The sequence below is a fragment of the Mus caroli genome, unplaced genomic scaffold (genome assembly GCF_978045245.1).
Source record: "Mus caroli unplaced genomic scaffold, Mus_caroli_1 scaffold_20, whole genome shotgun sequence".
NCBI classification, from domain to species: domain Eukaryota; kingdom Metazoa; phylum Chordata; class Mammalia; order Rodentia; family Muridae; genus Mus; species Mus caroli.
Genome location: NW_028227275.1, coordinates 53,530,280 through 53,557,713, shown reverse-complemented (window position 1 = coordinate 53,557,713; position 27,434 = coordinate 53,530,280). Strand labels below are relative to the sequence as shown.

Below are 27,434 nucleotides of genomic sequence, written 5' to 3'. Positions count from 1 at the left end.
TAAGAGGACTAATATTCAAAATTTATTATTAACTTATAGAAGTAGACACCAATATCCCAAATAACCCAGTTAAAACTGGGATACAGAATTAAACAGAGAATCCTCGACCGGGGTCTCTCCAGTGGTCAAGAAGCACCTAAAAATGTGCAAAGTTCTAAGTTATTAGGGAAATGCAAATTAAAACAACTCTGAGGTTTCATCTTCCACTCATCAGAATGGCTAAGGTCAAAATCTCAAGAGATATCTTGTGCTAGTCAGGATTTGGTGCAAGCAGAACACTTCTTTATTGATGGAAGGAGGGCAAACTTGTACAACCACTATGGAGATCAATGTGGTGCTTTCTTAGAAAATTGGGAATAGTTCTCCCTCAAGACACAGCTAAGTCACTGATGAGTATATACCCCAAAGATGCTCCAACATCCAACAAAGACACTTGCTCAACTATATTTATATCAGCTTCATTCATAATGGCCAGAAACTGGAAACAATCTAGATGTTCCTCTACTGATGAATGGATTAAGAAACTGTGATACATCTACACAATGGAATACTATTCAGCTATTAAAATCAAAGTTGTCATGAATTTTTTTTTTGTTTTGCAAATGGATGAAACTTGATAATATCATCCGGAGTGACTTACCCTTGTCTGAAAAAAACATGCATGGTATGTACTCACTTATAAGTGATTATTAGCCATAAAATACCAGTACCATGCTACACTCCGCAGACCCAAAGAAGCTAAACAAGAGGGAAGACCCAAGCTAGGAAATTTGAATATCACATAGAAGGGGGAATAAAATAGTCATATGAGGCAGATGGAGGAAGGGAACTTGGAGTATGAGATTAGGAAGGGGAATTGTGGATTTAAGATATGGTGCGGGGAAGGACAGGAGAGTTGTTCAAATGGTCACAAAGATGAATGGAAATCTGCAACTGAAGTGGGTGAGGTGGTGGGCGAATCTCCAGGAGGAGACAGAAACCTGGCAAAAGGAAGGCACTCCAGAATCAATGAGGGTGAGCTTAGCTATGACTCAATACATCGGGGATATGGAACCAGAAGAGGCTAACTCCTTTATCCAGAGAGGAATACAAGCAGAGTGAGAGATAAAAATTCACTAAAAAAATTCAAAGGGGAATGGGAGAAGGATTGTGTGGGAATGACTTGGATGTGAAGTAAATAGGTAAAAGTAAATAAAAGACCAATATGTTCAAGGAAAATGTATTATCTGTTTTTCATTTCACTACTGTCATTATAAGTTCAAAGCAATAGATGTATGTCATAGCAAGGTTTTCACAAAGGAACAGGTCATATATGTTATATCTCATTTTTAACACTTTGTAAATTTCAATTAGCTATTTTTCCCATTTGTGACATCATTTATTTTCTTGACCTACCTTTGAGTGAATTCTAAGACTAGAATTGTTCCAAGCCTATTTTTCTTCCTAGTACAATTCATGTGCTTCTGATACATTAAGGTTTGCAGAACTCTTTTTCAGATTTCTTATTCTACAGGGTGCCTAAGATTACTTAAATCAATTCAGGAATTCTATAAAATCATTACCTGGAATTATGGAATAATCTATTTGTCTAAATAGCACCATTACACCATTACATAAAGTACATCTTCATACTGACTCTGAAAAAAATCTGCCCATTAGAGTAGGTGATGCCCAAGAAACTATAGGCAGAGAGGTTTTCTTTATGCCATGCCTGATAGATGAGAAATATATTATGGAAAGGCCTATCAGCAGGAAGCCATCCTGGGAGGAAATCCATGTGGTCTTTTCCTTTTCAGAACACACCCATCACATGTAGGCAAAATGATGGGACATCTCCAGGAAGTTCACTGGCTTGCCACAGACTTTCCTTCCACCCACCACATCTTGTTGGAAGTGGGACAAGCATAGACTTAGGGGAAGGTTGCAGGCATTTTTTACTATGAATTCCATTCCCCACCACCACCACAATCCACACATACCTATACACCTCCACCCACATATATGCATGATTGTACATATTACTATAAAGCACATCACCCTACACTCCATTTTCTGACAAACACAATGCCCCAACGTCCTTCTTCGAATTTGTCTGTCTTTTGTACCCTTGGCTGGACCAGGTATGATTGACAGTAACTTTTTCTCACTCTATTTATTTCATGGGAAATGCAGTGGATTGGAGTTGAGGCAAATATTCCTAGAATAACTCCTGAATGACATTTTTCTTTTATCTTGATGTTTGACTGGAGGCCAATTCTCAGACTTCCTAAAACCGAGTCACTTTAATGATGACATCTTCCTCCTGTTCTTTTTTTGAACTTTTCCACCTGCAACGCATAAAACAAGTGCCATAAACATTATTTTAAAAAAACCAGAAGTACAGAGAGAATGAAGGCATTTTTGTAAAAGCAAACTCATCCTTCATTCACCAGAATTTTGAACATCCACAATCTTATCAAAGTATTCTAATAAATCTGGGGAAATAACCTTTTCAGAAACCTCTACAAATCAGGTTTGGCACTTACAACCTTGGTAGTCATAGCCCTCTCCAAGGAGGTTTGAAGGAATGTCCTTCAAATGTCCTTCTTGGCCTTGTCCTACATATTTACATGTGTTACACATGCCCCAAATTAATTCCTACACTTCATGTGTTTCACGTGAAGGGAAAATAGGCAGTAGATATGATTTTGTCTACTTATTAATAAATCTCTATGTGTATCCTAGTAGAGATTGTCTTTTATGTCTAGAGAGGTCCAAAGTCATTTGAATTTATTTATGAGGGGATACAGGGAAGACTTCTGTTCCAAACACAATGACCACATGGGCGAAAGCCTACTTGTCTGACAGCTTGGAAAGAGATAATGGGAGTGTTATTTCACATTCCACATCACAGACCATTGGTACAGAATACCTCCAAGGGGACAGTGGAGATTTTACTCACCCACATTCTACATCTTGGATGGAGTCAGGCAGAGGCTGATTCTTGGTTTCAGGAAGGATAAAGGGAAGAAGGCCACCAAGGATGGAGAGGACTCCATAGATGATCCAGGGCAGGGAGTCAGAGTACTGCATGAGGATCATAATAAGGGGAGACAGGGCTGCCCCCACACCACCAGAAATTCCAATGACTCCTAATGCTGTTGCCCTTAGAACATAAGCCAGAATTCAGAAAAGAATCTAGAAAACATGAACTCATGGCATTGCTACTCAGCATCTTGCATTAATCATATTCAACATCCTTAGCAATCAGGGAAATAAATATCAAAACTACTTTTATATTTCATCTCACATCTGTCATCATCGATTAGATAAAAATCACAAGTCCTAGTTCATGCTAATGAGGATGTGGAGCAAAGGGAACTCTCCTTCATGGCTAGTGGAAGTGCAAATTTGTAGAGCCATTATGAAAACCAATATGGCAGTTTGTCAGAAAATTGGTTATAGGTCTACCTTAAGACCCTGCTATTCCTGGGCATGAATCTAAAAGATGATCCCTCCTAAGAGAAAGATATTTGTTCAAGTATGTTTAAAGTGGCTTTATTCAAAATAGTCACAAACTTTGAATAAGATAGATGTCCTTCAATTGAAGGATGGATAATGAAAAAGCTCTAGTACATGTACATGATTGAGTATTACTCAACTCTTAGAAAAAATGACATTATGAAAATTACAGGCAAATAGATGGAAGTAGAAAAAAAATCATCCTGAATCAGCCAACTTCTTATAACCAAGCAGGTTTTCTAGCAGTGGGACTGGGACCCCAACTAAGCCACAAAATCTTTGATATACAATCAATCTGTTCTGCCTCCAAGATGTATTGGAGTCCTTGTAGTACAGAACTTGTGGGCCTGGCAACCAATGACTGATCAAATTTGAAGTCCTTGTCTTAGGAGGGAACTCTTGCCTCACCCTGTCTAGATGGCTAGGAACCAGAGTCTGGATATCCAAGAAATCCTTTACAGATTCAAATACAAGTGGGAAAAATTTCATAGAATGATTACTAATGATATTATATTATACCCATAGATTTCTCCTTAGCCCATATGTTTATCAGAGTGCTATAATAAAGAAACTGATGGAAGGAGATAGATAGACTCACACTCACACTCAAAATCTAGATGGATTCATCAGAACCCCCTAGAAGTAGGAATTTGGGGAAGGAATGCAGGAAACAGAACGATCATGATAACACAGGAACAGCCCCCTAAGTCAAGTAAGCAGGATAAATAGGGGAATCATAGAGAATGAAATGGCAATCACAGCATCTGTATGCTTCTGAGCTAGGTCCTCTGCATATATATTATGTTGTGTAGCTGGGTATTGTTGTGGGACTCCTTAACTATGGAAGTGGGGACTATTTCTCATCTACTGACTTGCCTTGTCCAGCCTTGGTATGAGGATTGTGCCCAGTCTTATAACCTTTTTTTCATGTTTGTTTGACATCTCTGGGAAGGGAAACAGAGGAGGAGTGAATCTGGTGAAAAATAGAGATGGTGAGAGAGGATTGGAAAGAGTAGAGGGATGGGAAACTGTGTTTGAGATATAATATATAAAAGAATACAATAAAAATGGAGTATTTGATAGTGTATGTGTAAATTAAATATGAAGTTTTATAGCGTCAGAATGGTTAGTTCAACGTTATAGAAGTTCATTGAGATATATTTACTTTGTCTAATTTTATGCATATTGTATTTTTTAATTGCAAAGATTGTTGTTGTCATAACATTTCTAACGTTGAAAATTGAAAAACCTGAAGTACACTCTACCTGGAAATGTCAAGTGAGACTACTGGCAGGAAAAAGTGGCTATTAGAATAGGGAGTAGTGGCAAAAAGGTGGGTTAGCAAAAGGAAAATATTTTTGAAAATGTAAGAATGACAGCTATTTCTTGTATGCACTTTATGACCTCTGCAGGGACATGCACACACACACACACACACACACACACACACACACACACACACACACGTACACACACACATGTACACACATGTGCACACAAAAATGTGACAGTAGATGAGGAAAAAGTTGGGCGAGCAACAGTAATGGGGCATGAATAATAAAGATTGAGTGTGAATACAGTATGAAATTGATAAAACAATATAAAAGTTATAAAAATCCAAATAAAAATTAAAAGAACAGAAATCCTTTCTTCTTAAGTTTCTTGTGGTACTTAAGTTTTGGGTGATTCCAAATATTCTCTAATATAGTGTGTACAACTGGCTCTGCTCGAAATAATGCATCTTGCAAAATGCAGACTTCTAATAAACTTTGGCCATATTTATCATTGCAATTGATTGCTGTTGATTAAGTCTTGTACCTGATCACCGTGGGCATCAGCTCACTTGAATATAGAATATTACTGTTATGAATCATAGCAGAACTTCCTCCTGCCAGTGTTATCAAAACCACAAGCAGAGTCTGCATTTCTGTGGAGAGGAAGATCAGAGACAATGGTTTCACTGATGTGAAGGAAATTATTTTCTATTTCCTAAGTGGGGAATATAGAAATGAAAAACTGCACAGAGGTAAACTTACTTGGTGGCTAATAATTTTAGAAAGGTGACCTATTTGCATGTACTGGTTTATAGAGGATTAATACTAGTGAGCCACTGCATTCATACACTGAGATTCTCTGACATCACTTCAGAAGTAGAGAGCTTGGTGAGTCTAAGAGTCACTTGCTGACTTTCACCTTTTCTACCCATCATCTCATTGTCTTTTACACAGAATGTAGGACTATCATGGAAGAAACTACTGAGGGCTGTGTACTCATTGGAATATTTTTCAGGAATGTGAAATAGATAAGAATGTGGAAGGGTAATCAGGTCCAGATTATATTCTATGTATGCATGCATGAAATTGTCATGCATGTTCTTTGTGCAATTTGATGCAATCGTATCCTGAAAAGACAGATGTGTGCAAGTAGGGGATTGGCTTGATTTGAAATAGTGTCTTAAGGCTTAAGAGTAAGTACTTAGAGGACCTCATTGGCCATTTTATAGAGGCATTTTCTACTCAGTGAGAAAAGGCTAATGAATGATTCAAGCGCTGGAAAATGCTTAGCGAAAAGACAGAAAAAGAGTTTTTGCTGACATCTTCCTGGGATTTAGAAAACTTGGGGATGTCCTGGGGACCTTATAACTTGTACACATCAACTTAACTCCACAACATTAAATATGACAGTGCTGCTGCCTAGTCCATCTTTCCTTCCTTGAACTTGGTTTGTACTTCAGTACAAATGGTCCTCATTGTCTCGATACAACTCTCTAGGCTATGATTGTTTATGTGGTGACTAGAGAATCAAAACTACATTTATACATACACTAGGCTTTCATAAAATTAAACCAAACTTACTAGCTTTTGGCTTTTCTCTCAATATGTGAGTGGAAGACGGTTTTCTAAATATCTGGTTACAGAAAATTCTCTGGATGTATTTCTTTTCTCAAAATTAGAACCTGACTATTATATCCAGAAGCTGGAAAGAGCACAGATGCCGCCCAACAGAGGAATGGATACTGAAGATGTGGTACATTTACACAATGAATTACTACTCAGCTATTAAAAAGAATGAATTTATGAAATTCCTAGGCAAATGGATGGACTTGGACGGCATCATCCTGAGTGCGGTAACCCAATCACAAAGGAACTTACACAATATGTACTCACTGATGAGTGGATATTAGCCCAGAAACTTAGGATACCAAAGATATAAGATACAATTTGCTAAATGCATGAAACTCAGGAAGAATGAAGACCAAAGTGTAGACACTTAGCCCCTTATTAGAATTGGAAACAAAACACCCATGGAATGTGTTACAGAGACAAAGTTTGGAGCTGTGACAAAAGGATGGACCATCTAGAGACTGCCATATCCGGGGATCCATCCCATAATCAACTTCCAAACGCTGACACCATTGCATACACTAACAAGATTTTGCTGAAAGGACCCAGATATAGCTGTCTCTTGTGAGACTCTGCCAGGGCCTAGCAAACACAGAAGTGGATGCTCATAGTCAGCTATTGGATGGATCACAGGGCTCCCAATGGAGGAGCTAGAGAAAGTACCCAAGGAGCTAAAGGGATCTGCAACCCTATAGGTAGAACAACAATATGAACTAACCAGTACCCCGGAGCTCTTGACTCTAGATGCATATGTATCAAAAGATGGCCTAGTCGGCCATCACTGGAAAGAGAGGCCCATTGGACTTACAAACTTTATATGCCCCAGTACAGGGGAACGCCAGGGCCAAAAAGTGGGAGTGGGTGGATAGGAAAGTGGGGGGGGGAGGCTATGGGGGACTTTTGGGTTAGCATTAGAAATGTAAATTAGAAAAATAAACTAATAAAAAATATAAAAAAATTAGAACCTGACAAATACCAAGGAAAGGGACTAGGTATTACTTTTCTTTTGTGTTAAGGTGTTTTCTTACCTTCAGGCACAGACACTATGCTCAGAAGGAAGATTCCAAACAGCAAAACAGGGCAATAGTTGACTTATTCTGCGGCCAATATAATTCAGTAAAAACCCTCCAAGAACAATGGTTGGGATCGAGACTGCAGATATAAGACTTTGAGTTAGGAAGACATTGCTTTTCAGGTGTTGGAGGTTCATGTTGATCCCCGTAGTAGGTGATATTTGTAGAAATCTGTAAGAAGCAAAGAGGTGACTCACATCAAATGCTTAAAATTCATGTTTTAAGTCAAGGATATGATTATTCCCAGAAGACAATTTTAGTTGTGAAACTATAGAAGCCTATCTATATTTTGGAGCATTTACTTCAGTGAAATTAATAACATCATTGCATCCTTAACGTATCATTACCTGTGGATTTTTAAGGACAGGTAGAAAATTTATGGAATTCATGATAGATTAAATCATTTTTTAGAGTTTTTTTTCTCTAACTTGATTGTAGTGAATGTTTTAACATTTTTTTAATTAAAAATATTTTAGTAATTATTCAGACTTCCATACATTGTGTTTGGATGAAATTTTCCCCTAAATTCTTTCTCATAATGTTACTTTTACATTCTTACTACCAAAGGTTCATTTTCATTTAAAATAGACATTTTTCATTTAATATATATTGATTAAAATGTACCCTCCTTGAGCCTCTCCCAGTTCTTCCCCACATTCCTTATTATGTGGATCTCTAATATTCTCTCTTTCATTAGAAAACAGACATCTAAGGAACAATAATAAATTATGGTAAGATGAAATAAAAGCTGGTCAGAATTTGACTAAACAAACAACAGAGAAATAAAAAGCCAATTCGAAAAGAACAAGAAACACATATACTTGTAGAGACTCACTTGTTCATAGACATGGGCATTCCATCAAAACACACTACTGGAAGCTAAAATGCATATATAAACAACGTACTTATGAGATTAAAAAAAGTTTCGGACACCCTAGAACTTACAGATGACTGTGAGCTGCTCTGTGGGTGCTGGGAATTGAACCCAGGTCCTCTGAGGAAGAAACCAGTGTGCTTAACCACTGAGCCATCTTCCAACCCTCAGGTACTGAGGTGGATGCTCAAAGCATACCATTGGACTGAGCACAGGGTCCACAATGAAGGAGCTAGAATAAGGACCCAAGGAGCTGAAGGGGTTTGTAGCCCCATAGGAAGAACAACAATATGAACCCCAGAGCTTCCAGGGACTAAACCACCAACCAAAGAGTACACATGATGGGACTCATGGCTCCAGCTGCATATGTAGCAGAGGATGGCCTAGTTTGTCATCAATAGGAGGAGAGTCCCTTGGGTCTGTGAAGGGTCCCAGTGTAGGGGAATGCCAGGACCAGGAAGAGGGAGTCGGTGTGTTGGTGAGCAGGGGTAAAGTGGAGGGGATAGGTGGTTTTTAGAGGGGAAATCAGGAAAGGGGATAACATTTGAAATGTAAATAAAGAAAATAAAAAATGAGTAAAAAAAAAAAAGTTGCTGACACAATATGAAAAAATATAGCCAAAGATGCCATTGAATTAGTTTTGAATTGGCCATCTGTTGTTAGCAATGGTGCCGACACGTAGACATAGGTAGACATAGGTTGTTTCTGTAGTGAGTCTCCCTTGGAGAAAACAAATTTTTTCATTTGTAATTGTGCTGGTTCCTCCCATGGCCATAAATGGACTTTCTCCATGTGAGGGGTATATTATAACTTTACATGTGTATATGTCCTTTGAGAAATATATACTTGTGAAATATTTATTTGAAATTTATGTCCTTTCAAGTGCATACAGACAAGTAGGGAATTCCCTGTGAAGCCTACCTCAAGAGGCACAGGAGACAAAGGCGCTTTCGCAAGTTGGGCATGTGGAAAAAGTCACGTAGAGAAGGTTTTGTTTGTGGTATTGCAAGCTCTTCCTTCATGATGGTTCTTAAAACCTTTATAAATAACATCAAGAAATTACTTAATTCTCACAAAATGATGAGCATTTTGTTGCATACTGAAAGATAACAGAATACCAGATCACTATATTAGTTCTCTCTAGTGAAAAAAAGAGACATAACGGAACATGGTAAAAAACATAGGGTAATGAGTGCCTATGCTGAGCTATGTTTCTGTTTTGTATTGTAAGACCCAAGCCCAGGTCTGACAGGTCTACTGTCAGGGTGGATGTTCCATCCTCAGTTAATAGAATCATAATAATCCCAGAGAGGGATGCCCAGAGACTAAAATAAACTAACAACTCCTCACAGATGTGCTGTCAAGTTGTCTCCTAGGTGATTGTTGATCCCATTGAATTGATAATCAATGTTAATCATCATAGATCTACTTCTTGTCAACTTGACACCCAAATACATGACCTTTGGGACATAACCTTATACCACTTATCTCCATGGTCTCATTGATAATGCGTGTATGGGGAAATATATATGTAATATCACTTGAAAATCCAAAGACCAAGACTTATCAGAAATTGAACGGAGTGCCTCTTTGTTTTCAGTGCCCTGTCAAATATTTTGTTACTTTGAAAATCAATAACATATGCCCACTATGCCTCTCTTCTCATAAATCAAGCTTTTATATAATAAACTAGATATTGTACTTCTAGTACTCAAAGGTACAGAGAAATGTTCCCATATTGAAAGGGAAGCATTTGATATCCAATAAGTTACTGGATCTATGAAATAGTGAAACACAGCAAGGAAAACATTAAATACTGTTGGTTAATATTTAGCATCTAGGTCTCATTTTGAATCTTCTGAACACCAAAAGAAGTTAGTAGGCTTCCAACATTTTTGCTGATGGCTATAAGTTATTCCTCATGTCATCCTCAATAAACAACATATTTTGTATTTAGTGGGTAACAGTCACTGAAGAAACAACTGGTCATAGTAATGAGAACAAGTGACTATCCAGTGATCATCTCTAACTGAGAAAACATCATCATCCTTTTCAAGGGTACACACACACAAAAATGATGGTAAAGGAGAATTGCAGAGTGTAAGATCCTGATGAAGAGGTGACAAAACAGCATGAGTCTATCTTATAGACGTGCCATGGACAGTGTACTCTTGAGGTTTCAGCAGCTGTTGGAGACCTGCCTAAGGATATGACAGTCAACACACAATTTTGAAAGTATATGGTATATTGAGAGAAGAATTCATCATCCTTAATCTGTGTTTGACACTCTACTCCGGTGTCCATTGTTAGTTGTCAAGTCCTACAAAGCTATACACACACCTGACAACATATAAGCAGATAATGTGTGCTGAGGGAGAGATGGACAGTTTCTTCAGTAGTATACCTATGTGTAAGCTGTCCTTGTTGTTTTAAATAAGTCCTTTACATTTTTCTGTAAGTAACTTTTAATTAAACCTATTAAGTACAAGAAGGAAGATACAAAATGAGAGATTAGGGGAGTAGACGGTAGAAATACGTAGACTATGAGAATCAATAGGAGTGGTAATGTAATAAAGGCGTACAAGTGAAGGAACATATTTTATACATATATCAAATTTTAGAATCAATCCATTATGTATACCACATCTGTCATTATAAAATATTTTAACGTGAAAGAAATCATCAAAGAAGGGTTTTTACAAAGTCCTCTTAGAATAAAAGAATTGAATGCAGTGAGTTAGTGATAGGATATTTCATCTTGGGCACTAAGTCGTAAGCATGTCAAGACTGTGTATCTTTCTTTTGTGTCACAAACAGCTGTCATCATGCTCACCTCCATGGTTAGGACATCTTCAGAATTCTTTATTCCATTCTTGCATGCAACTTTTCTAAGTTCCTGTAAGGCCTTCTGGGGTTTGTTGGTTACAATCAGCCACCGAGCTGACTCTGCCAGCCACCTGCTCAAGAAGATGTGGACATAAATTATCAAGGGGTAATTTTCTACACTAAATTCATTCTTTCATAGTTTTATTTTTAATCTAATCCATATCAGTAATTCAGTCATAAGAAAAAAATTTCAATCTTGTATCATGAGATACACTGCCTATGAAAAATGAAAATGATTCAGCAATACAATGTATATGAATGTCTGGAATGCAGACTGGGAACCACATTGGTCTTTCCCCTTCACATAGACATGTATTTTAATGGTGGCTATAGAACTAGAATTTCTGGGACATTTCTGCAGACAACTGCCAAGTTCCTTATTAGACTGTAGGGAAATTTCACTTATCATGTATCCTTCCCTAAATTAATAATTCATGAATGAATTTTGTTCACTAATTATATTATCCAGAGAAACAAAGATGCCATGGAAATGTTCTTGAGACATTACCTAAATGATAAACATATTAACTTATAGAGACTGTGACAAATGCATTCTCTTGCCCTGATTCCACAGATAAGGTCACCCCACAATTTCAAAACACAGAGGAGGAACAAAAGCTCATACCTTGTGGGTATAAGCAAGACAAATATTGGCACAGATATTGCCAGCTGAAGGTGGTGCCAGTTTCGAAATGCAAATGCCAGACCTGCCAGGATAAGGCCTCCAAAATTATGAGAAGTCATTAACAGTGTGGTCACCAAGGCTTGGGTTTTAGGGCTTGTCCATTCTAACACTGAAGAAAAAGAAAGACTCTTGAGTGCTAACAAAGAAGGGAAGGACATCTTCATCAAGTGAAATTGTGGGCAATGTCTATCAAAAGCTTTGACTTACTGAGCAAAACACTATTTGTGCGTATGGGTATGATACAAAGCCCTGTCAGGAAGCGAAGTAAACAGTAGAAGAAGAAGGTGGGAGCCAAGGCTGTACAGGTCCCAGTGATGGCCATTTGCAACAAAGCACATCTGAAAAGTAACTTCCTCCCAAACCTGAGGAAAGACAATGATTCCATCAGCGAAAAAGTGCAGTTGTTAAAAACAACAAACAGGAAGTACTTTGTCTCATCTCCATGTTTAATTCTTCTCATATTTTTAAACCATGTTCTGCCCTCTTGTCTTTAACACCTTTTTGGAATCCTCCACATCTAGTAGGGTGTTAGTTCTATGTCAAAAACAGTACACAGACTTTAGAACCTTAGTAGAAGGGTCCGTCTGTGTTAGTGATTACTAGTATCAAATGCATGATTTGAGAAACACAATATTCATTGACTATATTTTAAATTTAATTATTAATTAATTAATTTTACATTCTGATTTTTAGCTTCCCATTTCTCCTCTCTTCCCAATCCTTCACTCTCCCTTTCTCTCTCCCTTACACTCCTGTCTTTCCTTTCTCCTTAGAAAGGAGGGATCCTCCAAGTTGCTGTAGGTCTAGGTGCATCTTTTCAAATTGTGGCTAGGCATGGTGGCCCAGTTAGGAGAAATTGACCAAAGGCAGGCAACAGTGTCAGAGACAGACCTGCTCCTGCTGTTAGGAGTCCCAAATGAAGACCAAACTGCACAACTACTAAATATGTGCAAACGGCCTCCATCCATCTTATTCATGTGCTCTTGGTGGTTCAGTTTCTGTGGGTCCCTCTGGGAACAGGTTCATTGATTCTGTATATTTTCTTGTGTTGTCCTTGAATTCTCTGGATCTTTCAATACTTTGTCTCTTCCTAAAGATTCCTCAAGCTCTACCTAATGTTTGGTTCTGTACCTGTATCTCTTCCCATCGATTGCTGGGTAAGCATCTCATATGACAGTTATGCTAGGCACCTACCTGTTTACAAGTGTAGTAGAATACCATTAATTGTGTAAGGGAAGGGCTCTCTCTCATGGGTCTCATGCTTTTTCAGTCATTAGTTATCCTTTTCCTCAATTTCTGTCCCATCCTTACCCCTGAACCTCTTGTAGGAATGACCAATTGTGGGTAGAAGATTTTGTGTCTGGGTTGGTTCCCAATCTCTTCATCAGAAAACTTTTCTGGTTACTGGAGATGGCCGATTCAGGTTCCATTTCAATCATTGCTAGGAGATTTAGCTAGGGTCACCTTCAGAGTTTGTTGGGAGTTCCCATTGCTCTAGGTTTCTAGCTCTTCCCAAAGATGCCCTCTCACTAATTCCAGTTCACTGTACCAGTATTTTCTCTATCCTCCCCCAACTAGATCTTGCGTGCTCCCTCCAACTCCCCCCACATCTTATCCAGTTCCCTCCCTCAATCCACCCAAGATACTATTCTATTTCCCAGACTCAGTGAAATTCAAGCATTCCTACCCTGGAACTTCCTTGTTACTTGACTTCTTTGGGTCTGCTGATTGCAGCATGGCTACTTATACTTTACAGTTAATATCCACTTATAAGTCAGTATATATCATGTTTGTCTCTTGGGTCTGGATTACCTCACTCAGGATTATTCCATCCATTTTCCTGTAAATTACAGGATTTCATTGTTTTTGATAACTAAGTAATATTCCATTGTGTAAATATACCACTTTTCTTTATTCATTCTTTAGATGATGGGCATCTAGTTTGTTCCCAGTTTTGGGGGGTTATAAATAAACTACTGTGAATATAATTGAGCAAGTGTCCTCGTGGTACAGTGGAGCATCTTTTCAGTATATGCCCAAGCGTGTTATAGATGGTTCTTGAACTAGAAATATTTCCAACTTTCTGAGAAATTTCCAAATAGATTCTCAAAGTGGTAGTCCAAATGTGCACTCACCAGCAATGTGCCCCTGCATGTGCCTGCATGTGCTTCCCCTTGACTTTTTGATGTTAGCCATTTTGCTGGGTGTAAGATGGAATCTCAGAGTTATTTTGACTTGCATTTCAATGATGACTAAGGATACTGAACATTCCTTTAAGTGCTTCTCATCCATTAGAGATTCCTGTTTTGAGAATTTTCTTGTTAGGTCTGTACTACATAATTTTGGTTGGGTTATTTGTTTTGTTGATGTCTAGACTCTTGAGTTCTTTATATATTTTGGATATCAGCTATCTGTTAGAGGTGGCATTGCTGAAAATCCTATCCCATTCTGTAAACTATGGTTTTGCTTTTGATGACGTCCTTTGTCCCATTTGTTAATTGTTTATCTTAGTGCCTGAATTATTGGTGTTCTCTTCAGGTGTTTTCTTGACTATTCCTCACTTTCTCCTCCATCATTTTCATTGAATCTGGTTTATGGTAAGGTCTTTGATCCACTTAGGCTTGAGTTTTGTATAGTGTGATAGATATCGATCTATTCTTACAATTCTACATGCCAATATCCAGTTGTACCAGCACCATATGTTGAAGGTGCTTTACTTTTTCCTTTGTATATTTCTGGTTTCAATATTAAAAAATTAAGGTACCCGTAGGTATGTGCATTTATGCATGTGTTTTTAATTTGATTCTATGGATCAAACTGTCTGTTTTTTATTCCAATACCATGCTGTTTTTATTAATGCAGTTTGAAATTGGTGATGGTGATACCTCCAGAAGTTCCTTCAGTATATAGGATTGTTTTTAGCTATCCTGGATTTTTGTTTGTATATGGAGTTGAATATTGTTCTTTCAATGTCTGTAAAGAATTATAGTGGGGTGTTGATGGGAATTGCATTGAATATGTAGATGGATTTTGGGAAAATGTCTGCTTTTACTATGTTAATTCCACCTATCCATGATCATGAGAGCTCTTTTTATCTTCTGATGTTTCCTTTACTTTTGTGGTTGGAGTAGGCATGGTTTTGTTGGGGAAGTGTGTCTTTGATGGGCTTTGAGATTTTAAAAGCTCAAGCCAGACTCAATGACTCTGTCTTGTGGCTCTCTGTGGATCCAGATGTAGAATTCTCAGCTACTTCTCCTGCAGCATGTCTGTCTGTATGCTTACATGCTTCCTGCCAAGATAATGGACTTAACCTCTGAACTGTAAGCTTTCTCCAATTAAATGCTTTATTTAAAAGAGTTGTCTTGGTCATTGTATATTTTCCAATTAATAGAACCCCTAAGACATAGTTAACAGGAATTGGGCTTTGCTGTGACAGGATTAATTGTGTTTCTTATTGCACATTTTGGGACTTTGGATTAGGAAAGTACTGTAATGCTCTAGGTTTGGAGGCTTAATGGCCCATATTAATTACAGCATTGAAGACAGAGGGGCTGATTGTGATTTGAATGGCTGGAGTCCATCTCAAGAGGTTTCAGGGGAGAAGACTACTAGTATGTGACCCAATGACCATCGTAGTGATATTTTGGTGAAGAATGTGGCTGCTTTCTGCCCTTGTCTAAACAATTGGCCTGAGACTAAAATGAAGAAATATGGAAGAGTTATGGCAGAGGAGATTTTCAGACAGCCTAGTATTGACTGTGTTGCTTGGTTTCTATAGGCCAGTCTTATGCAGATCTACAATGAAAAGGGGCCATCTGGTAAGGAAAATCAAAAACATGTGCAATGTGTGGAGGAAAAGACCACCAGGAAAATAGTTCTAAGAAAGATTGGTCTCAAATGGAGTAAAGGGTATGGCAACTTTATGGAAAGATACTACCCAGATAAGCTTCAAACATGTGAAAAAGAATTAAGTAAATCTTAGGGCCTGGTATTCGGCAAACTCCATTTATGTCTGAGAGGGAGGGGCAGGTCTATCTTGAGTTTGAGAACAGCCTGGAATAAAGAACAGGTTCCAAGACAACCAAGCTTAGTCATTGAAGGAAGCAACTGAAAAAGTAAAGCTTGTAAAAATATATTTAAATGAGAGGGGCATGTTCCAGCCCTGTGAAGCAGCCCACCTTGTTAGCTTTGGCCATGTGGCTCTAGCTTTGGAGTCAAAAAGTTTAACAAAGGGGTTATGAAATCTCCCTCCACAACTACATAAAGCTGCTGATTCCAGGCATATGTTAGGGGAATCCCTGCATGGAGGCCTAGGGAAGCCATCTTGTGAAGTTGTGAAGGTGAAGTCTTGATTTCCTTAGACACCTCAAGATGTTGGAGATGCCAGAATTGTAGATTACCTGTCAAAAGGGCTGCTAGTAGAGTGAAATAACCCACAAAAAAGAAATGTGTTGCAGCCAACAAAACTCAAATGTGTTGGAGATCTGAAGATCATTGATATCAGACAAGGAGTTGCAGAATTTGAAGTGTGGTCACCTTAGTGTAGTATTTAACGTCATAAGCTCCCTTGCGTCAAGTTTGGAATGATAATGTATTATTATATTATGTTATATTATATTTTAGACTGTGTGATCTGCTTTTTCATTTTGATTGTATAGGAGATTGCAGATAAGGTATTGTGTAAGTCTCAGAAGAGACTTTGAACTTTGGAACTTTAAATATTGCTAATACTATGATTGAGTATGGGGACCTTTTGAGTTAGACAAAACGCATTTTGTATTATGATATTACTACAAGGCTATGGGAGACAGTGAGTGGAGTATGTTCTTTTGAATGAAAATGCCCCTCATTGACCTATAGGAAGTTGCACTCTTATATTTGTCTTTCTTGGAATACATGTTACTAGAGGAAGTTCACAGGGTAAACTGGGTCTATCACTGTGTGGTTGGCTTTGAGGTTTCAGTAACTAAAGACAGCCATAGGTGATGTCTCTTTTCCTGCCTCTGGGGTCAGATGTAGAAATCTCAATTACCTCATAAGCACCATGTCAGCCTTCATGGAACCATAGTTTCTGCTATGATGATAATGGTCTAAACCTCTGAGCTGTAAGCCAGCCCCAATTAAATGCTTCCCTTTGTAAGAGTTGACATGGTTATGGTGTCTCTACTCAGCAATAAATACCCTACCTATGACACATAACTTGTAGCTGTTGAAAACATTGATATGTAGAGAACACTGTAAAGAATAGATACTCACTTGTCTGATAAATGTCCACCTACAAGAGTTCCTGCCAACATGCCAATTAAGAATATAAATTTTGCCACTGAATTCAGCTCCTGAGATCCACACACCAGGTTCCACTGAAAGAAAATCAGCGTGGCAGTGAAATCTGTTCAATTTATTCAATATGAGCTTCCAGTTTCACTGTGCCAGCCCCATCTTCCTCTCCAGCTTCCTTTTCATTCTTATCCAACTTTTTCCATTCAGTCACAGCTTAAACAAACCTTTTTTGAGGAATCTTCCTATAAAATTGTAGGTTATATTTGTAACCTATGCCAAGAGATGCTCATATATTCTGACCATTGCATGATTTATTATTATTATTATTATTATTATTATTATTATTATTATTATTATTATTATTTGTACTGGCTATTTTTGTGTCAACTTGACACAGCTGGAGTTATCACAGAGAAAGGAGCTTCAGTTGAGGAAATGCCTCCATGAGATCCAACTGTAAGGCATTTTCTCAATTAGTGATCAAGGGGGAAAGGCCCCTTGTGGGTGGGACCATCCCTGGGCTAGTAGTCTTGGGTTCTATAAGAGAGTAGGCTGAGCAAGCCAGGGGAGGCAAGCCAGTAAAGAACATCCCTCCTTGGCCTCTGCATTAGCTCCTGCTTTCTGACCTGCTTGAGTTCCAGTCCTGATTTCCTTTGGTGATGAACAGCAGTATGGAAGTGTAAGCCGAATAAACCCTTTCCTCCCCAACTTGCTTCTTGGTCATGATGGTTGTGCAGGAATAGAAACACTGACTAAAACAAATTGGTACCAGCAGAGTGGGGTACTCCTGTGACAACCTGACCATGTTTTGTGGAGGACTGTGGAAGGACTTTGGAACTTTGGGCTTGAAGATCCATTTGTTGTTAAGAGCTCTGTCAGATGTTGTGTAGGAGCTTGGAAGATAATGCTGAGAACAGTGCAGAAGATGGAGGCCTGGTTTGTGAAATTTCAGGGGGAAAATTAAAGACTCTCTTCAGGGCCATTGCTGTTTTTATTGTGAAGATTTTGTAGTTCTGGTTAGCTGGGGCTGAAGAATCAGCTGTGATTAACAAGATACCAGAACTACTAAAGCAAAAACTTTGCATTACTGGGACTATTGATGCTGGTTAGCTGGAGCTAAGAAATTAGCGGTGATTAAGAAGAGACCAGCATCGTTGAGGTGACATCTTCTGGGAAGTGTTTTCTGAAAGCACAAAGAGGCTGTGTTCCAGAGATAGGCAAGGTTGTACTCCTTCTGCAGTGGGACTTGGTAATGTGTAAGGGTCACCCAGGTGGTACTGGTTTTGAAGGCATGAAGGGGTCACACAGCAGCTAAGGCTCGGCACTGTGAGAGGCCATGGAAGGCCATTGGTGAAGGTGCAGCCCCAGTTGTAATTGAAGGCCCAGGACTGAAGGGGTCATGCAGTGTTTTGGAGATGGCAGTACCACGAGATGACCACCAAGAGCAGCAGCAGCAGTGGAGTACAGGCATCTGGAGCCCAGAGGACGACAAGTGTTCTACAAAGGGCATGGCTGGAGAAGTGACCCAAGCCCTTGGAGGAGCCCAGAAGATCGTGAGTTGGATCCCAGACGTTGGACGGTTGGAGATTGATTTTTGCTTTGATTGTGACTGTGCCGTGATATTTTCCCTCTTGAAGGAAGAAACTGTTTTAGTGGAGCCCACAGTTAAGAGACTTTTAATTGTAAAAAGACTTTGGATTTTAAAAGAGATGGATATTTTAAAGAGATTGAAATTTTAAGAATATGTAAAGACTGTGGGACTTTTAAAGTTATTTAGATCTTGGGGATGAATAAGAATGTAAGGGTTGAGGTTTACTAGTGTGATGTGTTTGTGTGTCAAGTTGACAAGGGGTCAATTGGACTGGCTATTTTTGTGTCAACTTGACACAGCTGAAGTTATCACAGAGAAAGGAGTATCAGTTGAGGAAATGCCTCCATGAGATCCAACTGTAAGGCATTTTCTCAATTAGTGATCAAGGGGGAAAGGCCCCTTGTGGGTGGGACCATCCCTGGGCTAGTAGTCTTGGGTTCTATAAGAGAGTAGGCTGAGCAAGCCAGGGGAGGCAAGCCAGTAAAGAACATCCCTCCATGGCCTCTGCATCAGCTCCTGCTTTCTGACCTGCTTGAGTTCCAGTCCTGACTTCCTTTGGTGATGAACAGCAGTATGGAAGTGTAAGCCGAATAAACCCTTTCCTCCCCAACTTGCTTCTTGGTCATGATGGTTGTGCAGGAATAGAAACACTGACTAAAACATTATTATTATTATTATTATTATTATTATTACTATTATTGGATTTTATATCTCATTGCACAGTTTCCTCAAAGTCTTTCCTTAGGGCAGATTTCAGATACAGCCTGATTACTGTTTTTATTTTATTTATTTACTTAAATACTTTTGGCAATCCTCAGACTAGGACTTAGACCCTATATGCAGGTGGAGAGTACTAGAAATTACTCACGTTCCAGTTTATAAAAGTATATGAATTACTGAGAGTTTGTTTTCATTTTTGTGCATTGCTCAGTTGTGAATCTTGTACCTCACAGTGCTACAGATACATTCTCTCATGAACCTACATTTCTAGCTATCACAATGGCATGTACAACCATCTAGGTATTTTTGGTTTGCCATCAAAATAATGATGACCTGTCACAACAAATGAACACTTTACCTAAACTAACTTGACACACAACAACTCATTCTTTTAAATATTCTTCTTATTACTATTTATTCTCTGAAATTTTTTGCATGTCAACACTGCACAATGATAATATCCATCCTTTTTGTGTTCCACAACTTCCCTTAAGAGGCTGGAGAACACCTTTCTCCAAACCTCTTGTTCTTTTTTTCATGTTCTATTGTTTGGTGAATGTTACCTATGTGTGCACTGGGGCCTAGGCAACTTAGTATTGGTCATACTTCTAAAGTAACATGATAGTCCCTCCCCTAGCCACCATCAACCCCTAGTAAATTCTCAGCTAGAAATGGGGCCTCCCAAGCTCTGTTCCAATCCATGCTGGGATTTTCATTGGCTTCATCTTGTGCTGCCTTGGGGTAAATTATCCCTGTTTCTGTGAGGAAACCTATAAGGATGATTCACCCTCATTCAAATTCTTTTGATTATTATTAAAAAATATAATCTAAAATATAGTCATACTACTTCTCTCTGTGGTGATTTAAGTAGGTAATGTCTCTATTGACTCATGTGTTCCAAAGTCTTGCTCATAGGAAGTAGCACCATTGGGATGTGTGACAGTGTTTGAGTAGGTTTGGCCTTGTTGATGAGGTCTTTCACTGTGGGGGCCAGGGTTTGACATCTTCTAAGCTCAAGCTATGCCCAATGTGGAACACAGTAATCTGCTGCATGCAGGTCAAAATGTACAACTCTCAGTTCCTCCTCCAGCACCATACCCACCTACATGCCATCATGTTTCCCACCATGATGATAATGGACTGAACCTCTGAATTGTAAGTCAGCCACACAGAACTTTCTCTTATTAGAATTGCTATGGTCATGATGTCTTCACCACAATAAAAGCCTAACTAAGACAGAAGTTGGTCCCAGAGACTAGGGTGACTTTTGAGAGCCCTGACTATGATTTTATTTGCAGGGATGTGTGTTTTGGAACTTTGGATTATGGCACAACCATATCTATGGAGTACAGTGATAGGCCCAAAGCCAGTACCGATGCCTGAGAAAGATCCAACAAACGTGAACCAAGTGATGCAATCACTATTGTGCAGTCTTCCAGTTTCTGTCATGATTTCAACGTGTTGCTTAGAGGTTTTATATCTTATTCATTTATTTATTCATTCATTCATTCATTCATGTTACACATCAATAACCACCCCCTCTCCTCCCGGACCTCCCACACATATCATCTCCCGTATCCTTCTTACCTTTTCCTTTGAGAAGGTGGGTTGTACAATTTGGGATATTGAGTTGATGGAAAATTTCTTATGAATCCCTTGAACCTTCTCCCAGGAAAAGTGCTTCTAAGCTTTCCCAAGAAAAGTCCTGGGCATATTACCTGTCTTTGTAAGGATTTCTATTCCTGCACAAACAACATGACCAAGAATCAAGTTTGGGAGGGAAGGGTTTATTCAGTTTACACTTCCATATTGCTGTTCATCACCAAAGGAAGTCAGGACTGAAACTCAAGAAAATCAAGAAGCAGCAGCTGATATAGAGGCCATGGAGGAATGTTACTTTCTGGCTTGCTTCCCCTGGCTTGCTCAGCTTGCTTTCTTATAGAACCCAAGACTACCAGCTCAGAGATGGTACTACCCACAAGGGGCCCTCTCCGTCTTGATCACTAATTGACAAAATTCCCCACAGTTGGATCTCATGGAGGCACTTCCCCAAGTGAAGCTCCTTTCTCTGTGATAATTCCAGACTGTGTCAAGTTGATACAAAAAACCAACCAGTACATTTTCCTTCCCTATTTTGAGAGAAATCTGTATCTTACTTACTTGAAAGTCTTATTTACACCCTGGAAGTTCTGACTCTAAATAATGTTTCCACAGATCTTATGAGGCTCTGACAACAAGATATTCTTGGTACATATATACTCTATACTTACTCAGGAACAAGGTAATCAGAACAAAATAAACAAGATTTGTTGAACTAGAGAAGATGGCAGCTGACCTGATTAAAAGCCTTTTCTTTTTATACACTCTCCATTAAGAATTAATACTATAATGATCAGGACATAACAATCTTCCTAGGCAGGCTCTGAGGTTTTCTTTCTGTCTAGTGCCCTTGAAATCATAAGATTCTTCAATATTGGGTTATAGGATTGATGAAGAGAAATGATTTTAAAAGATAATTCTTTTCTGTCACTGTTGATCAATGATGATCAAGCTTATTATGAGCAAGAGAATTTTAAAATGAATGTCTGGGGACAAAAATGATATGATCTATATTTTGGAACTACACGAGTCTATTCCTGTCTACCGAGTTCTGTATAAACAAGAAAGCATTCCACCTGTTAGTCAGCCTGTATGCAAAATTTTCTCATATCCTTATTCACTCCTCCCTTGTCAACTACTTACGTCATTTATGGTACTTGGCCATTGTCAGGGCTGCTCCCCAGCAGGATTAGAAAAGTAGTGGAACACTTAAACAGTGCTTAGTTGGCCATACTAGTAGGAAGGTGGAAGCAAATGGTACTGAGGGTGATTTGAACTGTGGGGGTGTGCCTCAAGTGGCTTCAGAGGAGAAGAACGTTATTATGTGGTCTAGAGACTGTTCATCATATTTTGATGAAGAATGTGGCTGGTTTTTGCCCTTGTCTAAAGAGTCTGCTGAAGGATAATATGAAGTGATTTTGATTAATTGCATTGGTAAAGAAAAGCTCCAAACAGCCTAGTATAGGCTTTGTTGTGTAATTACTAGTGTTCATTTTAAGAAGAGCTTTTTTACTATTATTATTTTTAGTTGAGGAGCTTTTCATTGCAAAGGAACAAGCTGATATAGGAAAAGTGCAAAATGTATGGCTCAAGGAGGAAGTGAAATGGAGCTAAATACTATGTTTAAGGAGATAAACAGATTGATGATATTAAGTGAAATAAAGGGAATGATGACCTCAGGCCAAGATTCCACCCAGCTAAGCTTCCATCTTGCAAAATGGAATTAAACATCAGTTTAGGTCAAGACATGGTGGTACACTCTTTAATCCCAGCACTCAGGAGTCAGAGGCATGTAAATCTATTAATTTTTGGTCAACAATTTACAAAACAACCAATTTTAAGCAGTGAAGAAATGATAGAAAATAAAAAGCTGGTGAAGATGTGATTGAATAAGTGAACCAGATTATAGCCCCAGGAATCAGAAAAACTTGACAGGTTCAGCTACATAGTTTTGGCTTTAGAGTCAAGGGTAGAAGAAAGGGTTTATGGAAAATTTCATCCTGAACTAAAGAAAGCTGCTAAGTCCAAATGTGTGACATGGTGTCTCAATATGGAGGCCAGAGAGGCCACAGTGTGAGCTGTGGAAGGTTGTTATGTGAAACTGTGTAGGTAAAGTCGGGAATGTCTTGGAAACACTATGAGGTTAGAAAAGTCAGAAACATGTGATACTTGCTGAAGAAATCTGCTAATAGGGAGTGGTACCAGCCCAAGAGAAAGAGGTGTGTTGTAGTCAGCAAAGATGAAAACCTTGGAGATTTGAAGAGCATTTTTTTAATATCAGATGTAGGGTTTGGAGTTTGCCCAGCTGGTTTTTGGTCTTGCTTGGATCCAATATTTTTTCACTATGATCCCCTCCTTTGTTTTGGAAAAAGTAATCTATATCCTGTGCCATTATATGTTGGAAATATGTGATCTGAGTTTTGATTTTAATTTATAGGGGATTACAACTAGGGGATTGGATGAGACTCAGAAGAGACTTTGAATTTTGTATTTTTAAACGTTGTTAAGACTGTGGGTACATTTTAAGTTGAAATAAATACATTTTTCATTATGCTATGGCTACAAGCCTAAGAAGACAAGGAGTGGAATGTGGTTGTTTTAATAGGTATGATTTCAAAGTTTCCTATGTTTCAATGCCCATAGGGAGTGTCATCATTAGAAAGTGTGACATTTTTTAAGAAGGCGTGGCCTTGTTGGAAAAACGGTTTCATCCTGGGGGCAAACTTTGAGGTTTTCTATGTTGAAGTTATGCCCAGTGTTTTACACAGTACCCTTCTGCTGCCAGTGGATGAATATGTAGAATGCTCAGCTCCTTCTCTACCTCCATTCTCTTCTGAATGCCTCCATGTTTTCTAAAGTAATGATAATGGACTAAACCTTTGAATTCTAAGCCAGCCCTAACTAAACATTTTCCTTTATAAGACTTGCCATGGTCATGGTGTCTCTGTAAAGCAATAAAAACCTAATAAACATACCTTCTTTCATTTTATCCTTTCAATCTCTTACTCCAGCACCTCTCTGAAAGATTTACATAAAGCCTTATGGAAATTCAGCATTGAGTAAGCTAACTTGGAACTATAATTTTATAAAGGAATTTGAAGGAAGGTATAATACCTAGGAGGCCAATGCTGCTCCTTGGGGACCTGGATGACCTGGAAGGACCTGGGATGTTAAGCAGAAATCCTATTGGCAGGCATATGCAATAGATTTCTTGGTAAGAAGTATTTGTTCAGGGAATCCCCATAGATCTTCAAAACACAGGTTATTACCATTGAGCTTAGTTACCTACTGTAACTAAATCTTAAGACCCTACTGCAGAAGATACTACACATTTTTTTTTTTTTTGCAGGACATAGAGAACACTGCTAAACCAACCTAGAAATGTTCTCCTCATTGGCATTTTTTTAAATAGTGGCAGATGTTATTACTATATAGATTGTGGGTCAAGAAAAGATAACAGTTTTCTTACTCAATACTTACCTCTTATTACTACATTATCAACCTGCATGACAATTGGTCATTGATGCATTAATGATATAACTGTTAAAGGAATACCAATCATTTCTGATTGGATTTGAAGCCTGTTTCAGAGAAGAAAGTCATGCCTAATATTGTAAAGCAACTTCTATGGCCTTAGCTTAGAAGAAGGTAGGTCCTTTGGGTGGGATATACTTTTGCTATTTTGATGAATGGTCCTGTTGTCAAATTTCTGAACTGTGATTTAATCTGAGGTCATCTCTTGAATGAAATAATTGGAAAAGTAAATCTTTATTTATATATGAAGTTATTTGAATAATTGAATATGACTCTTGTATTTAATAAAGCAATGAGTAATTTCAAAGTATATACACTATTTGTGCTATGGCTAACTATTGTAATGAATTTACTGAGGGGTTATTATGATTCAAGCCACTTACCTCAGTAACAGTGGTAGAGAGAAAAGTCCTTCGGTCATACACCCAGCCATCCATACAGGGCTCTGTATCTGGTTCTGTCATATTGGAAAAGGATCCATTAAAATGTAGAAGATGCCACTGTGGTTGAACAAAGCGATGACACTTCTCTGGCTTCAGGTTGGAATCCAGTGGGATGGAGATCCTCAGGAGGTCATCTTGGCTCAATATACCACTGTTATTGTTAGAGTTGGTGTCATTGTCAATAGTATGAACCCAGCAGCGATGACCAAGATTAGCTGCAGTGAAGTTTTCCAAAATTACCTGAGGTATCATGAAGACATTGCAGATAAGAAGGAAAGCCATCTGAAGGATCTGGAATCTCCCATTGCTTCCAACTAGATTCAGAAGATCCTGAAAGGCCATTGAGGCTGAATGACTGTCTCTAATGGGAAGCAAAAATGTTTATACGTAGGGAAGCATAAACTTTTAAACAAAGTTCGGTTTCACATTAACAATCAAGTAGAATTGATCTTGAGGTTTTAAAAATATTCCCTTCCTTACTTCACAACAAAGTCATAGAACTGCAATCTGTAGTGTTGTTAGCACTAGGGAGGGACTACTATCTTACATAATAGCAAGAACAGCAGCAACAAAAAATCCTAAAATGAACAAAATCCCAACTCAGATTTTTTAATTGATCCAGTCTGTTAAACATTTGCTGAGAAACTTTGTGAACCATCCCCCAGGGTCAGTTCTGGAAAATGATTTGTAAATTCCCTGAAAATTAGTCAGAGTGAAACTGTTCCATGGCATGCAGTCTTTTGTCAAAGGTACAACGTACCAGGAACTACAATGAATTATTATGTATTTCTTAAAAGTGTTTTGCTTAATTTTTAATTTTTTTAGCAGTTACTGAAAAAATCTGGAAATTAATGCAAATGAACTATGGTACCATTCTCCACCTCTCCTACCTGCTTTTCATCAATTCATTTCTACTGTAACCAAGCTTTTTAAAGTTATGGGAGGCTAGATAAATACATGGCCTTAAAGGCATACCAATGCAAATTTCACACAGAAGTTTGATGAGTCAGATACCAAGTGAGAAGTTTTTTTGTGGTCTAGTGTAAAATATGGTTTCAGTGCAAAAATGCATTATGAGAAGATAAGTGAGATAAGTGTTTGAGATTTTACAGTTCAGTGAGTAATACATAGGCATGTAAATAGTTATATTCTGCTATTTTAAATTCAACTGTATGTGTGTGGCATACAGATATATCTATATACATACATACATACATACATACATACATACATACATACATACATACATTCACGAGAATGAAATTTCCTGGTGAGAACCTGTTAATATAAAATTTAGAATCTCAATGATGTAGAGAGGATGAAAAGTTGAAGATGCAGTGCTAAGTCACTCTGGGCCATCTCTAGCACCTGCAATAACCAGTTACTGCCCACACTATATGTGACCAAACAGCTTTACCACTATTAGCAAAACCTTTGGAATGTATAAACGGACTCCTATTTTCTAACAACTAAAAGCCCAAGAGTGCCATCAGCTAGCATCTGAGGCCCATAGCTGACATTTCCCCACTTTTCTGTGACCTGCCTATCTGATGTAAAATGTTCTGATTCATGATTTCTTTTTTCTGTTACTTTCAAACTCCAGGAAACTGTTACCAGGTAGGAACATTGTATTTGGCTTGAGACATATCTATCTTCCTGGCCTCTTGTCACTCATATTTGGGTCCACTGTGTCTCTCTCTAATACCTTCCATAAGGGAAATATGTTTTTGCCTTGAGACAGTTATGAGACTTATAACCCATATATATAAGAATGTAACATTATTTTGTCTTAATGATATCTGTTGGATATACTTTATCTCTTTCTATAATCTGAATTAATATAATCAGTGTCCTTTCAGCAAAATCTTGCTAGTGTATGCAATGGTGCCAGTGTTTGGAGGCTGATATGGAATGGATCCCGGGTATGGCAGTCTCTAGTTGGTCGATCTTTTCGTCTCAGCTCCAAACTTTGTCTCTGTAACTCCTTCCATGAGTGTCCTGCTCCCAATTCTAAGAAGGGGTAAAGTGTCCACACTTTGGTCTTCATTCTTGAGTTTCATGTGTTTCGCAAATTATATCTTATATCTTGGGTGTTCTAAGTTTCTGGGCTAATATCCACTTATCAGTGAGTACATATCGAGTGAGTTCCTTTGTGATTGGGTTACCTCACTCAGGATGATGCCCTCCAGGTCCATCCATTTGCTAAGGAATTTCATAAATTCATTCTTTTTTTTTTAAGTCTCTTAACAGACAGTTTATTCCAAGTGTATTTGAAGTCCAGTATAATTTGCAAAACATTTCCTGACAATCTCTACTGCACTAAGAAGCATGATCACATTTAAACT

At 38.3% G+C, this 27,434-nt stretch overlaps 1 protein-coding gene across 1 annotated transcript; it reads right to left on the bottom strand.

Annotated features, from left to right (window-relative positions):
* Positions 1–25,638, bottom strand: LOC147000182 (solute carrier family 22 member 19-like). The gene is given in 11 exon segments (XM_085833845.1): positions 1–2,327; positions 2,942–3,145; positions 5,320–5,428; positions 7,433–7,484; positions 7,486–7,648; positions 9,273–9,388; positions 11,185–11,308; positions 11,863–12,031; positions 12,130–12,284; positions 17,179–17,282; positions 25,030–25,638. Coding segments are annotated over 11 exon segments (1,659 nt in total). The 5' UTR covers positions 25,432–25,638; the 3' UTR covers positions 1–2,266.
* Between the last annotated feature and the right edge of the window lie 1,796 nt (positions 25,639–27,434).